Source organism: Vulpes vulpes, chromosome 12 (genome assembly GCF_048418805.1).
Source record: "Vulpes vulpes isolate BD-2025 chromosome 12, VulVul3, whole genome shotgun sequence".
Lineage (NCBI taxonomy): Eukaryota > Metazoa > Chordata > Mammalia > Carnivora > Canidae > Vulpes > Vulpes vulpes.
The window spans coordinates 47,605,101-47,621,949 of NC_132791.1; the positions used below are offsets into that span (position 1 = coordinate 47,605,101).

General features: G+C 36.1%; 1 protein-coding gene across 3 annotated transcripts in view; it reads left to right on the top strand.

The window, feature by feature from the left end:
* BRD10 (bromodomain containing 10) overlaps positions 1–16,849 on the top strand; it is a 116,052-nt gene that overhangs the window by 93,671 nt on the left and 5,532 nt on the right. For all 3 annotated transcript variants that reach the window (XM_026001359.2, XM_072728403.1, XM_072728405.1), the window contains 2 exons: positions 1,103–1,218; positions 16,267–16,454. In XM_026001359.2, coding sequence (XP_025857144.1) covers positions 1,103–1,218; positions 16,267–16,454 — 304 coding nt within the window. The remainder of the gene's footprint in view (positions 1–1,102; positions 1,219–16,266; positions 16,455–16,849) is intronic.

Genomic DNA, 16,849 nt, shown 5'->3' on the forward strand with positions numbered 1-16,849 from the left:
ACTGAATGGTATGTGAATTATATCTCAAAAAAATACAACATGGTTATATAATGGTAAATAAAGATGGTGATGATGGTGGTGGTGGTGGTGGTGGTGGTGATGTTCATAGGTATATACTAACGTGGGGAAGGGGGAAGTGGGGCTACCTTAAGATACAACTTCTATAGACTTAGTGTTCCTATTGTATTTGAATAACTTTTGCTTACTGGTGTGTGTTTTTCTAGAGATTTTTATAACATATGTCAGATTGAATTATGTGATACAGCTTTTAAGAGGTGATGATGTAGTTCTAAGAGCTTGGACTTCAGCATCAGATAGATCTAGGTTTAAGTCATAGGACCTTGAACAAGTTAAGTCATAGGACCTTGAACAAGTCATTTAATCTCTCTGAGCCTTAGTTTCATCATTTAAGTGAGTCTAAAATGCACATACATTAGAAAGGTTTTCATAACTGCTTGAGTACATGTGTGCTCCGCCCCTTCCTTCCTCCTCTCCTCCTCACTTTCTTCTTCCTCTTCACTCCTTTCCTTTCCCCACTAGATATAGATATATGAATGAAATACTTACGCTAATACTTAGCAAATGGAGAAGGGGGTGTCAGTAATTATTAACTCTTACTGTAGCGATAGCATTATAATATTAAAAATTATGACCACTTGTCTTCTTGTCTGGGCTGGAAACATTTTTGAATGCAATAATTGTAAAATTTTCTAAGGAAGTTTAAGACTGCTTTTGGATAATTATAAAAACTTTACAAAAGTGAGCCATATCAGTTACATGTTTAGTGAATTTATATACATCTATTTTTACATGTACTTAGTAAATGATTTATTAAAATATTTATAATTGATCCAATTAAAAATTGTTTTAAAACTTGTCTCCTTGTTTGATTAAATAGGTTTTAGATTGCTCCTGTAGAATTGAGAATCTTTAAAATATTACAAATAAGATTTATTGCAGGTTATTTTTCCCCTTTACAACCTTCTGCAGAAGACATACTCATTTGAGTATTGGCATTTCATTTTGTGTTTTACTCAGAAAATAGGCTTAACATTCACTTTGGATTAAATCTAAAGGATTTACTTTAACATTGTGTTTTTAGGGCAAATGGTATCATCGGAGGCAAGCTGTAAAAGAATTGCATGGTACATTGATACGCCTTTTAAATGAATTGCTGCCATGGGAACCAAAGTTGATGAAAGCTTTTCAAAGAAACAGGTAATTTGAGCTTTATAATTTGTTTTACCTGTTTTAGGGCTCTTAATTTATGATTATGGGAAGATATCCTGGAATCATTTTGTAACTTTCCATTGATAAATAATGCAACAGATTTTTTTTTCGTTTTTTTAATTTAAAATCAGTTGGTCAATATATAGTGCAATACCCAGTGCTCATCCAATCAAGTGCCCTCCTCAGTGCTCATCACCCAGTCATCCCGTCCCCCCGACCTACCTCCCCTTCTGCTACCCTTTGATTGTTTCCCAAGGTTAAGAGTTTCTCATGGTTTGTCTTCCTCTTTAATTTTTCCCACTGAGTTTCCCTCCTTTCCCTTATAATCCCTTTCAATATTTCTTATATTCCACATATAAGTGAAACCATGTGATGATTGTCCTTCTCCACTTGACTTATTTCACTCAGCATAATATCCTCCAGTTCCATCCACGTCAAAGCAAATGGTGGGTATTCGTCCTTTCTAATGGCTGAGTAATATTCCATTGTGTGTGTGTGTATAATATATGCGCATATATATACACATATATGTATCTTCCCTATCCATTCCTCTGTCAAAGGACATCATGGCTTCTTCCACAGGTTGGCTGTTTTGGACATTGCTGCTATGAACATTGGGGTGCAAGTGTCCTATCATTTCACTACATCTATATCTTTGGGTTAAATACCCAGTAGTGCAATTGCTGGGTCATAGGGCAGTTCTAATTTTAATTTCTTGAAATTAAATTTCTCCACACCGTTTTCCAGAGTGGCTGTACCAGTTCTCATTCCCACCAACAGTGCAAGAGGGTTCCCCTTTCTCCACATCCTCTCCAACATTTGTTGTTTCCTGTCTTGTTAATTTTCACCATTCTCACTGGTATGAGGTGGTATCTCATTGTGATTTTGATTTGTATTTCCCTGATGACAAGTAATGTAGAACATTTTTTCTTTTGCTTGTTGGCCTTATGAATGTCTTCCTTGGTGAAATTTCAGTTTACGTCTTTTGCCCGTTTCATGACTGGATTGTTTGTTTCTTGGGGTGTTGAGTTTAATAAGTTTTTATAGATCTTGGACACTAGCCGTGTATCTGCTACATCATTTGCAAATATCTTCTCCTATTCTGTAGGTTGTCTTTTAGTTTTTTTGACTGTTTCCTTTGCTGTGCAGAAGCTTCTTATCTTGATGAAGTCCCAATAGTTCACTTTTACTTTTGTTTCCCTTGCCTTCATAGATGTATCTTGTAAGAAGTTGCTGTGGCCAAGTTCAAACAGGGTGTTGCCTGTGTTCTTCTCTAGGATTTTGATGGAATCTTGTCTCACATTTAGATCTTTCATCCATTTTGAGTTTATCTTTGTGTATGGTGTAAGGGAATGGTCTAGTTTCATTCTTCTGCATGTGACTGTCCAATTTTCCCAGCACCATTTATTGAAGAAACTGTCCTTTTTTCCAGTGGATATTGTTTCCTGCTTTGTCAAAGATGAGTTCACCACAGAGTTGAAGGTTCATTTCTGGGTTCTCTATTCTGTTCCATTGATCTGTGGGTCTGTTTTTGTTCCAGTACTGTACTGTCTTGATGATCACAGCTTCATAATACAGCTTAAAGTCAGGCATTGTGATTCCCCCAGCTTTGGTTTTCTTTTTTCAAACATTGCTCTGGCTGTTCAGGATCTTTCCTAGTTCTATGCAATTCTTAAGATGATTTATTCCAACTCTGTGAAGAAAGCCCTTGGTATTTTATTTTTTTCTTAAATTTTTTTAATTTTTATTTATTTATGATAGTCACAGAGAGAGAGAGAGGCAGAGACACAGGCGGAGGGAGAAGCAGGCTCCATGCACCAGGAGCCTGATGTGGGATTCGATCTCGGGTCTCCAGGATCGCGCCCTGGGCCAAAGGCAGGCGCCAAACCGCTGCGCCACCCAGGGATCCCGCCCTTGGTATTTTAATAGTGATTGCATTGAATGTGTAAATTGCTCTGGGTAGCATAGACATTGTCACAATATTAATTCTTCCAATCCATGAGCATGGTATGTTTTTTCATCTCTTTACATCTTCCTTGATTTCTTTCATAAGTGTTCTGTAGTTTTTGGAGTATAGTTCCTTTAGCTATTTGGTTAGGTTTATTTCTAGATATCTTATGGTTTTGGGTGCAATTTTAATTGGGATTGATTCCTTAATTTCCCTTTCTTCAGTCTTTATAATTCAACAGATATTTTTCAGTGCTTGCTGTGTCCAAGTTACTTCCTAAGCCTTGAAAAAGTAGTGTTGATTAAATAGAGCCCTACTCTGTGGGTTACATTCCTTCTTTTCCCCCAATATTTTTCCATTGCAATAAAATGCACAGACAAAATTTACCCTCTTAACCAGTTGTAAGTGTACAGTTCATTAGTATTAAATACATTCATAATCAATGTTATATTATTATTCCCACTGTATCTCCTGAACTCTTCAGTTTGTAAAACTGAAACTCTGTAACTATTAAATAACTCCCCATCCTCCTCCCCCACCATTCTACTTTGTCCATATGCTTTGACTACTCTTAAGTACCTCATATAATATAAAACATTTGTGGTTTTGTGACTGTATTATTTCACCTATTGTATTTTCAAGGTTCATCCATGTTGTAACAGGTCAGAATTTTCTTCCTTTTTAAGGCTTGATGATATTTCCTAAGTTATTTTATTCTTTTTGATGCTATTAAAATAATTGTTTTATGTTCCTTTTCAGATTGTTGTTACTGTATAAAAATGCAACTGATTCTTTTGTGTTGACTTTGTATCCTGCTACTTTGCTGACCTCATTCTAACAATTTTTTCCTTGGAATCTTTAAGGTTTTCTACATGTAAGATCATGTCATCTGTAAAAAGAGATTTTTTTTTTCTTTGCAATTTGGATGCTTTTTCTTTTTTCTTGCCTAATGCATGGTCTAGAACAGTTAAATGTTGAATAGAAACAGCAAAAGTGAACATCTTTGCCTTGTACCCAAAGTTAGAAGAAAAAGGTTTAATCTTTCACCATTAAATATGATGTTCACTATGGGTTTTTCTTGTATGGCTGTTCTTATGTTGAGTTAGCTTCCTTCTATTCCTAGTTTGTTGAGTGTTTTTATCATGAAAGAATGTTGAATTTTGTCAAATGCTTTTTCTGCTCTTGAGATAATCGTGTGGTTCCTTTGCTTTATTGTCTTAATATAATGTATGACATTAATCAGTTTTCATATGTTGGACTATCCTTGCATTCCAGGAATAGATCTCATTGCATCATGATATATAATCCTTTCAGTATGCTGCAGAATTTGATTTGCTTGTATTTTGTTGATTTCTGCTTCTGTTTATAAAAGATACTGATATGGGGGAGCATGGGAAGATGGCAGAGTGGGAGGACCCTGAGCTCACCACCCAGTGTTTACAACTAGATATCATCCACATCCAAGTCAATAAACCAGAGAGCAGTCTGAAGATTGGCAGAACAAACTCCACAACTAAATATAGAGAAGAAGCTGTATCTGAAAGGTTAGGAAAGTCAGAAAGAAGGAATCTACCTGCAGAGGGAGGGAGCTGCGCATGCAGAGAGGGCAAAGAAACACTTGTTTGGGAACTCATAAGGGGAAGACTAATCCCCATAATGTTTGGCTTTAATACCAGAGGAGTGGGATGCCTGGGTGGCTCAGTGGTGGAATGTCTGCCTTCTGCTCAAGTTGTGGTCCCAGGGTCCCGGGACTGAATCCCACATCAGGATCCTCGCAGGGATCCTGCTTCTCCTTCTGCTTATGTCTCTGCCCCTCTCTCTCTATGTCTCTCAAGAATGAATAAATAAAATCTTTAAAAATAAAATAAAACAGAAAACCAGAAGAACTGAATTCTATGAGTTTGTAAACCAGTGGGAATTGGATCTGTACCTTTAAAAGTCTGCTGACTCAGCACTGGGGGAGCCTGAAGGGAAAATGATAGCTGGGCTGCTGCCCTTAAAGAGACAGCAGCCTGTTCAGAGAGGCAACATAAAATTGGCAGTTTACACAACACCACAGGCCAACAGGGGACAGATTTGTTCATATTGATTTCAGAGCATGTTGGTGGACTTCTTTGAAAATGAGGAAACTGGTTCTCCCAAGCTCCCAGCGTTAAACATAAACTTTCTGTGGGAGAAGAGGCTGCATAGACACTTATAGCCTGGACCAAGGGCCCAGAGCAAATTTTAAAGCTGCCTGTGCAACCTGCCCAGACTCTTGAGTGCAAACCTGTTACTGCTACAGGCCATGACCAGCCATTGTCACGCACTGTCAACCAGCTCCATGTCCCCAGCAGCCACAGCACTTTGGGTGATCTTGCATAGGAGTAGTGGTCCAAGGCAATCTGGCTAACACTGATGCCCTATTCCCAACTTCCCTGGTGGGCATGCCCCCTGAGAACAGGTCTGTCTGAGTCCTTCTAACCACAGAGTAAGCACATTCCACAACCAGACGGGCAGTGCAGACAACTGCACTGAAAGGAAAAGTGACTCAGACACAACAGCAGGATGTAAGCAACACATATAGAATACTCTCCTGAACTGTCAGGTTCTGATAAACAGGGGACACTATACTGCAGAGGACTCTAGGACCTCCTCTTCATGAAATCCCTTCTTTCAAGAGCAGGTGATATAGCTGACTTTTTTAACACAGAAATAGACACAGAGAGGCAAACAAAATGAGACAGAGAAATTTGTCCCAGATGAAAGAACAGGACAAGGCCACAGCCAGAGATCTAAGCCAAACAGATATAAGGAACATACCTGATAGAGAGTTTAAAGCAATGATCATGAGGGTACTCACTAGACTCAAGAAAAGAGTAGAAGACATGAGTAAGACCCTTAACACAGAGTTAAGGACTAACATAAAAGGGCATCTGATTGGCTCAGTCAGTAGATCCTGAGACTCTTGATCTTGTGAGTTCAAGCCCCACATTGGGTATATAGATTAATTAAAAATAAAATCTTAAAAAAAAGAAGTAGCAGAGATAAAAGGCTCAATAAACAAAATGAGACATACTCTTGATGGAATATAGCAGGATGAAAGAAGCAGAGGAATAAATTAGTGACCTTGAAGACAGAGTAGTGGAAAGCAATCAAGCTGAACAAAAGAAAGAAAAAAGAATTACACAAAACAAGAATACACTTAGGGGACTCAGTGACTTCATCAAAGGACAGAAAATTTCTTTGAAGAAATAGTAGCTGACTTCCCTAATCTTAGGAAGGAAACAGATATCCAATCCAGGAAACACAGAGAACTCCCATCAAAATTAACAAAAACAGACCCACACCAAGGCACACTAATTAATTGTCAAAATATGGTGATAAAGAAAGTGCCTTAAAAGCTAAGGCTAGAAAAAAAAAAAAAAGGCTAAGGCTAGGAAAAGATTTTTCAACAACTTTGCAAGCTACAAGGGAGTGGCATAATATATTCAAAGTGATAAATGGGAAAAATCTGCAGCCAAGAACACCCTGTCCAGCAAGGCTGTCATTCAGAACAGGAGAGAGAAAAATTTCCCAAACACTGAAGGAGTTGTTGACCACTAAATTAGCCCTGTAGGAAATATTAAAGGGGACTCTGAGTGGTAAGGAGAGACCAGGAGTGACAGTGTAAAGGAATGAAAACACAAAAGCAATAAAAGTGGCTATTTGTTAAAAATATCAGTCAAGAAACTCACGAAAGAATATAAAATATAATAACAGAAGAGAATGGGTTCAAACTTAAATGACTGTCACTTAATATAGACTGATGTATGCAGAAGAGATTATATATAACCCCAATGGTAACCATATATAAAAATCCACTGATAACAATATGCAAAGAATATAAAGAAATCCAAATACATCACTAAAGAAAATCAGCAAAACATGAAAGACAGCTGTCAGAGAAAATCCTCAGAAACAACCACAAAACAAGTAATAAAATAACAATAAATACATACTATCAATAATTACTTTGAATGTAAATGGACTAAATGCTCCAATCAAAAGACATAGAGTGACAGAATGTATATATTAAAAAAAAAGTCCCATCTATATGCTGCATATAAGAGACTCATTTCAGACCAGGAGACACCTGCAACCTGAAAGTGGAGAGATGAAGAAAACAACTATCATGCAAATCAATCCCAAAAGAAAGCCAGAGTGGTAACACTTATATAAACTAGACTTTAAAAGAAAGACTGTAACAAGAGACAAAGGAGGATACTATATGAAGATAAAGAGAACAATAACAAGAAGAGATAACAACTGTAAATATTTATTAACCCATCATAGGAGCACCCAAATACATAAAACAGTTAATAACAAACATAAAGGATTAATCAATAATAATACAATAATAGTAGGGGATTTTAACACCCCACTTAGATCAACAGACAGATCATGTAAACAAAATCAACAAGGAAACAGTGGTTTTGAAGGACACATTGGACCAGATGGATTTAACAGATATATTCAGAACATTCCATCCTAGAACAGAATACACATTCTTTTCAGATAGACATGGAACGTTCTCCAGAATATATCACATATCGACCCACAAAACAAACCTGAACAAACTGAAGAAGATCAGACTCCTACCACGTATCTTTTCTGACCACAATGCTGTGAAACTAGAAGACAGCCATAAGAGAAATCTTAAAAGACCACTAATATGTGGAGGTTGAATAACATGCTACTAAACAACGAATGGGTCAACAAGGCAGTCAAAGCAGAAATGGAAAAGTACATGGAAACAAATGAAAATGAAAACACAACAGTCCAAAATCTCTGGGATGCAGCAAAACCAGTTCTAAGAGGGAAGTTTATAGCAACACCTATCTCAGATAAGCAACCTAGCTTTACTTCTAAGAGAGCAAAAAAAGAACAACAATCAAAACTGAAAACCAGCAGAAGGAAGGATAGAATAAAGATTAGAACAGAAATAAATGATACAGAAACTTAAAAAAAAAAATCAATAGAACAGATCACTGAAACCAGGAGCTGGTTCTTTGAACAAATAGCAATAAAATTGATAAACATTTAGCTAGACTTATCAAGAAAAAAACTCAAAATCACAAATGAGAGAGGAGAAATAACCAATACCACAGAAGTACAAATACTTGTAAGACAATATTATGAAAAACTATATGCCAACAAATTGGACAACTTAGAAGAAATGGATAAATCCTAGAAACCTATAAACTACCAAAACTGAAACAGAAGGAAATAGAAAATTTTAAGACTGATAACCAATCAAAATTGAATGAGTAACCAAAAAATTCCTGACAAAGAAAACTCAAGGACCAGGTGAATTCTTCACAGGTGAAAATAACTAGACATTTAAAGATCTTTTCAATAGATGCAAAAAAGCATTTGACCAAGTACAACATCCATTCATGATAAAAACCTTCAACAAAGTAGGTTTAGAGGGAACATACCTCAGCATCATAAAGACCATACATTAAAAAACCCACAGCTGACATCATCCTTCTTTAAAAAAAATAAATAAACATCATGCTTAATGGGAAAAAACAGAGCTTTTCCCCAAGGTCAGGAACAAGGGAAGGATGTCCCATCTCACAACTTTTATTAAACATAGAACAGAAAGTCCTAGTCACAAAAGTCAGAAAACGAAAATAAAAGACATCCAAATCAGCAAGAAAGAGGTAAAACTTTAAGTATTTGCAGATGACATAATACTCTACATAGAAAGTCAAAAGACTCCACCAAAAGATTGCTAGAACTGATACACAAATTCAATAAAATCACAGGATACAAAATCAGTGTACAGAAATCTGTTGTTTCTATACAGCAATAATGAAGCAGCAAAAAGGGAAATTAAGGAATCAGTCCTATTTACATTTGCACCCAAAATAATAAGATACCTAGAAGTAAATCTAACCAAAGAGTAAAAGACCTGTATTCTGAAATTTATAAAACAGTGGTTTAAAAAATTGAAAAAAAAATTGAAGAAGATCAAAGAAATGGAAAGATATTCCATGTTCAAGGATTAGAAGAACAAATATTATTAAAATGTCTGTGCCACCCAAAACAATCTACACATTTAATGCAATCCCTATCAAAATACCAACAGCATTTTTTATAGACCAAGAACAGACAATCCTAAAATTTGCATGGAATCACAAAAGATCCTGAATAGGCAAAGCAATCTTGAAAAAGGAAAGCAAAGCAGGAGGCATCACAATTTTGGACTTCAAGTTATATTACAAAGCTGTAGTAATCAAAACAGTATTTATTGTACTGTTACAAAAATAGATACATAGATCAATGGAAACCAATTAGAAACCTCAGAAATAAACCCACAGTTAATATGGTCAATTAATCTTTGACAAAGCAGGAAAGAATATCCAGTGGGAAAATGACGCTTCAGTAAATGATGTTGGGAAAACTGGACCCCTTTCTTACACCATACACTAAATTAAATGGATTAAAGACCTAATGTGACACCTTAAGCCATCAAAATTCTAGAGGAAGACACAGGCAGTAACTTCTTTGACATTGGCCATAGCAGTGTCTTTCTAGATAATGTTTCCTGAGGCAAAGGAAACAAAAGCAAAAATAACTATTGGACTACATCAAAATAAAAAGCTTCAAAAAAAAAAAAAAAGCTTCAGCACAGAGAAGGAAACAGCCAACAAAACTAAAAGACAACTTTCACAATGGCAGAAGATATTTGCAAATGACATATCTGATAAAGGGATAGTATCCAAAATATATAAAGAAGATATGAACAGACATTTTTCCAAAGAAGACCTCCAGATGGCAAAATGGACACAGAAGATATTCATCACCCCTCATCAGGGAACTGCAAATCAAAACTACAGGTATCACCTCACCCCTGTCAGAATGGCCTAAATCAATAACATAAGAAAAACAGATATTGGCTAGGATGTAGAGAAAGGGGAACCAGGCCTCTTACAGTGTTGATGGGAATGCATACACAGATACTGTGGAAAACAATATGGAGGCTACTCAAGTTAAAAAATGACCTATGATCCAGCAGTGTCACTACTGGATATCCAAAGAATCCAAGAAGACTAATTCAAAGGGGTACATGTACCCCTATGTTACAGCAGCATTATGTACAGTAGTGAAGATATGGGAGCATTTCAAGTCTCCATTGATTGATAAAGTGGCATAGACATACACACACTGGAATATTATTATTCAACTATAAAGAAGAATGAAATCTTGCCATTTACAATGACGTGGATGGAGCTAGAGTATAATGCTAATTGAAATAAATCAATCAGAAAAAGACAAATACCATATGATTTCACTCATATGTGGAATTTAAGAAACAAAACAAGCAAAGGGGAAGAAGAGAGAGAGAGAGACAAACCAGGAAACAGACTCTTATCTATAGAGAACAAACTAATGGTTATCAGAAAGAGAGTGGGGCGTGAGTTAAATATGTGGTGGCAATTAAGGAGTGCACTTCTGGTGATAAGCACTGGGGGGTCATGTATGGAATTGTTGAATCACTATATTGTACACTTTATATGTTCACCAACAAGAATTAAAATATAAACAAAAAATGAAATAAAAAGATACTGATCTAGTTTTCTTGTGATGTTTCTGTCAGGCTTTGGCATTAGTGTCATGCTAGCCTCAAACAAGTTAGGAAGTGTTTCTTCCTTTTCAGATTTTTGGGGAAAGTTTGAAAAGGAATGGTATTCTTTAAGTTTTTGGTAGAATTCAACAATGAATCCTTCAGATCAGGACTCTTCCTTGTTGAGAGATTTTTAAATTATTGATTCATTTCTCCTTTAATAGTTATAGGTGTATTCAGATTTTCTGAGGTTTTTTTGTAACTTAATCTTGGTAGATTTTTATTTTTAGGAATTTGTGATTATCCATCTAGATTATCCAATTTGGAGGCAATTTTCATAGTACTCCTAAAATTCCTTTTATAGAATCAGTCATAATGGCCTCACTTTCATCTTTGATTTTCCAAATTTGAGTCTCTCTTTTTTTTTTCTAAGTTCATCAATCTAAAGGGTTGTTAAATCTTTTGGTCTTTTGGTTTCATTGATTTCCTCTTTTCTCTGTTTCCTTGATCTCTGATCTAATCTTTATTATTTCCTTCCCTTAGCTTTAGATTTAATTTGTTTTTCTTATTCAAATTCCTAATGTTATAAAGTTAGGATGTTGATTTGAGATTTTTTTTGTTTTTTACCATGTCCCATTGTTTTGGTATGTTGTTTTCATTTCAATTTATAAGTATTTTGTAATTTTTCTTATAATTTCTTCTTGATCTATTGGTTGTTTAAGAGTATGTTGTTTAATTTCCATAAATTTGTAAATTTTTCCAGTTTTCCTTGTGTTACTAATTTCTAACTTCATCTGTGGCTTGCATTCTTGGAAGAAACAGATGAACTCAAAATGTTAGTGATAAGCTCTGTGAAGAAAAATAAAGTGGGATAAGGAGAACAGGAAATGCCTGATTGGATTAGATGATGGATACTCTTTTACTAAGGTTTCAGGGAAAGGCCCCCTGATGAGTTGATATTCAAACAGAGACCTACAAGTGAGGGATAAAGTCATATGAATATCTGAGGGAAAAGAAGAGGCAGAAGATCTAAGGTTTGGCATTTGGAGGAAGTACAAACAGACAAATGTCACAAGAGCTGAGTGAGTGAGGAGTAAGAGTCAATAATCAGAATAGTATAGGAAGATGCAGTGAAACGCCGGAACACCTGCACCCCGATGTTTATAGCAGCAGTATCCACAATAGCCAAACTGTGGAAGGAGCCTTGGTGTCCATCGAAAGATGAATGGATAAAGAAGATGTGGTTTATGTGTACAATGGAATATTACTCAGCCATTAGAAACAACAAATACCCACCATTTGCTTTGACGTTGATGGAACTGGAGGGTATTATGCTGAGTGAAATAAGTCAATCAGAGAAGGACAAACATTATATGATCTCATTCATTTGGGGAATATAAAAAATAGTGAAAGGGAATAAAGGGGAAAGGAGAAAAAATGAGTGGGAAATATCAGAAAGGGAGACAGAACATGAGAGACTCCTAACTCTGAGAAACGAACAAGGGGTGGTAGAAAGGGAGGTGGGCGGGGGGTGGTGGTAACTGGGTGATGGGCACTGAGGGGGGCACTTGATGGGATGAGCACTGGGTGTTATTCTATGTTGGCAAATTGAACACCAATAAAAAATAAATTTAAAAAAAAAAACAAGAATAGTATAGGAAACCATAGACAGGTTGTGTATGTCTTTACATTTTGTTTTTACTCTAAGGTGACAGAACATTGAAGAGTTTTAAGCAGAGGAGGAACATGATCTGACTTACCTTTTAAAGCACTTACACAGCCTCTTATATTGAGATTAATGTAGTGTGGGACAACAGGGAAATCAGTTGCAAAAAGCAATAATTCAGGCAAAAAAAAAAATGATGGTGGCTTGGAACAAGGTGGTAGCTCTTGATTCACAACCCTCTTAGGAGTTTCCCTGGTATAATCTGAAACTGGCATTTGTATTCAGAGGGCAGGGAGAGATAAAAAAAGAAGCAGGCCACTCCAGGTTTGTAGGTGTCTGAATAAGTAAATAGATCTTAAATTCAGTGAGGCTTGTCTTGGGTGGCAGCAAGACAAATGGATCTCTGCACCTGCCTGCCAGATCTTAGGTTTATAGGAGAGGTGTTAACTGGATGCAGCCATATAGTATGCAGGTGTTTTCAGTATTATATCACTATCTCAAGGCTGTGTTCTTGGAACAGCCTCTGGGAACAGGAAAGGCAAGCAGAACCTACCCAGGTCCAACTCATGGGTCACTTGGCCGTCTCATCTTTTTGATAATGTTCCCCAAGAGTAACAATGCAGATGGCAAGGAATGGTTGGATTCTGGATGTGTCTTGAAAGTGGGATTGGCAGAATTTTCTTAAACATTGGATATAGAGTGTAAAAAAAAAAAAATGAACAGTAAAAAGATGATGCCCAGTATTTTTGGTCTAAACAACTGATAATGGAATTGTTGTTAGTTTAGATGGGGGAAACTAAAGGAGTAGGGGGTCTGCAGGGCAGGAATTCTTTAAGAGTTTGAATTTCAACCTGTAGGGATACCTGGGTAGCTCAGCAGTTAAGCGTCTGCTTTTGGCTCAGGGCATGATCCTGGAGTTCCAGGATCGAGTCCCACATTGGGCTCCCTGCAAGGAGCCTGCTTCTCCCTCTGCCTATATCTCTGCCTCTCTCCTTCTGTGTCTCTCATGAATAAATAAAATGTTTTTTAAAAAAATTTCAACCTGTAAAGTTTGATAGGATTTTTAGATATCCAGTTGGATGCTAGTTGAGCCAGCACTTTAGTATGAGTCCCCGTTCAAGGGAGTAAACCAGACTGGAGGCATAAATTGAGGAATTGTCAGAATATGGATTATATTTAAGCTCTGACTGGTAGAAATTACCTAGAATGTGAGCATAGATAGCGAAGAAGAGAGACTGAACCCTGGAGCATTCTGACGTTTAGAGATGGTGAAGAGGAGTAGGACTCAGTAGAGGAGACTAAAAAGAAGTGTTCAGTAAGGTAGAGTCTATTCAAGAGAATTAAGGGAGAGGAATTAGAGTTTTGTTATAAAGTGGAGCAGAGAAATAGGGCAGTTGCTGGAATCAAGAGAGGGTGCTTTGTTTTGTTGTTTGTTTTCATTAATGGAGAAATAACATTTTCCAATACGTGTTACTTCTTGATTTTTTTTATTTTAGCCATTCTGACGGGTGTAAGGTGATAATCACATTATAGTTTTGATTTGTATTTCTCTGATGATGCTGAGCTTCTTTTCATATGTCTGTTGGCCATCAGTATGTCTTCTTTGGAAACGTGTCTATTCAAGTCCTCTGCTCATTATCAGGTAGTTTGCTTTCTGATGTTGCGCTGTGTAAGTTCTTTATATATTTTGGTTATAACCCTTTATTGGATATGTCATTTGCAAATACTTTTTTCCATTCAGTAGGTTGCCTATTTGTTTTGTTGATCATTCCCTTTGGTGTGCAGAAACTTTTTAGTTTTTTATAGTCCCAATAATTTATTTTTGCTTGGGCAGCCCCGGTGGCGCAGCGGTTTAGCGCCGCCTGCAGCCCAGGGCGTGATCCTGGAGACCCTGGATCAAGTCCCACGTCAGGCTTTCTGCATGGAGCCTGCTTCTCCCTCTGCCTGTGTCTCTGTTCCTCTCTCTCTCTCTCTCTCTCTCTCTCTCTCTCTCTCTCTCTGAATAAATAAATAAAATCTTTAAAAAAAATTATTTTTGCTTTTATATCTCTTGTTTTAGGAGACAAATCTAGAAAAATGTTGCTATGCCAATACTAGAGAAATTACTGCCTGTGTTCTCTTTTAAGATTTTTCTGGTTTCAGGTCTCACATTTAGGTCTTTAACTAATTTGAGGTTAATTTTGATGTGTGGTGTTAGAAAGCAGTCCAGCTTCATTCTTTTTACACGTAGCTGTTCAGTTTTCCAAGCACTATTTATTGAAGAGACTTTTTCCCAGTGTATAGTCTTGCCTTTTTCGTTGTAAATTAATTGACCATGTAAGTGTGTGTTTATTTCTGCATTCTTTATTCTCTTCCCTTGATCTGTGTGTCTAGTTTTGTTTAAGTAACATACTATTTTGATTACTTCAGCTTTCTAGTATATCTAGAAATCTGGAATTGAGATACCTCCAGCTTTGTTTTTGTTGCTCAAAATTGCTTTGGCAGTTTGGGGTCTTTTGAAATTTTCATATTGCTTCCTCTAGTTTTGTGGAAAATGCTGTTGGTATTTTGGTAATTATATTGAATCTGTAGATTGCATTGGGCAATAAGAACATTTAACAATATTAATTCTTCCAGTCAATGAGCATGGAATATGTTTCCATTTGTGTCATCTTTAATTTCTTTCATCAGTGTTCTATAGTTTTCAGAGTGCAGGTCTTTTTTGCCTCTTTGGTTAAGTTTATTCTGATGTATTTTATTCTTTTCAGTGCAATTATAAATAGAATTGTTTTCTTAACTTCTCTTTCTACTACTTGTTATTAGTAAGTATATGGAAGTACTACCAATTTCGGGGTATTAATTTTGTATCCTGCAACTTTACTGAATTCATTTATTCTAGTTTTTTGGTGGAGTGTCTAGAATTTTATTAACTTTTTTAAATGGCCTTTTCACCATATTATAATCAGTAATTATAAAACTATATCAAATCTATGTCTCATGCAGTTAGAAAAAAAACTACCTCTGTCTCATTTAATAGGTCTTATAGCAGCCTTTAGACAAATTGGTGATATGTTCAAACACTGTATTCTGAAATTATATATAATCTGAGTTAAGCATCTTAGACACATTTGAAATTAAAACATAGCTTTCAGTGGCTTTTTTTTTTTTCTTTCAAATTTGTACTTAAATCCTAGTTAGTTAACATAGAGTGCAATATTGGTTTCAGGAGTAGAGTTCAGTGGTTCATCATTTACATACAGTACCCAGGGCTCATCATAACAAGTGCACTCCTTAACACCCATCACCCATCTAGCTTATCCTCTAACCACCTCACTCCATCAACCCTGTTTGTTCTTTATCGTTAAGTCTCTTATAGTTTGTTTCCCCCTCTTGCTCTCTTTCCCTCCCATATATTCATCTGTTTTGTTCATAAATTCTACGAGTGAAATCTCATGGTCTTGTTACTGCTATTCAGTTGCTGTTTTCTGACTTATTTTGCTTATCATAATACACTCTAGTTCTATCCGCATTGTTGCAAATGACAAGATTTCATTCTTTTTGCTCACTGAGTAATATTCTGTGTGTGTGTGTGTGTGTGTGTGCATGCACACCACATATTCTTTATCCATTCATCAGTCAGTGGACATTTGAGCTCTTTCCATAGTTTGGCTATTGTTGATAATGTAGCTTTTAGTGACTTAATTTCAAGATATTTTTTAAAATATTTACTTTAAAAAAAAAAAACAACAACAACAAAAAAAACAAAAAATAAAAAAATAAAATATTTACTTTAGCTTCCAAGAGTTTAATACATGTGTATTATTTGTTATGTTGGGCATTTTATTTCAGGAGCCGCCTAAAGAAAGACTATGATGATTTCAGAAGACAGCCTGATCATGATAAATTTACTAGAGAACTGTGGACTACTGAAGAAGGTGAAGGAGATCCTGGAAAAGAATCTCCTAAATTAGAAATTATCAAGTGTGTAGATGCGACAGAACCTCTAGATATCCTGGAAAAAGAACACTTTGATTCAGGTAGTTATTAAAACTTTTTTAAAATCAACACTAAAGGAGCACCAGGGTGGCTCAGTCAATTAGTGTCTGCCTTCTACTTAAGTCAGGATCCTGGGGTCCTAGAATCAAGTCCAGCATTGGACTCCCTGCTTGCTGGGAAGCCTCCACTGCTCCCCCTGCTTATGCTCTCTTGCTCTCTCTGTCAAATAAATAAATAAATCTTTAAAAAAATAAAATTACTTATACCACAAAGAGAAGTTTTAGTAACTTTTGTTAACGTAAAGGGTAATCTGTGTTAATGATGTGTATTGATTAGGGAAATCTGGTATATTTTTAAGTGTCCTTTGTCCTTATAAAAAGGTTCCTTGGAGTCATTATTATATTTCTAGGAGTTTTTGGAGCCACTGCCTGTCTCT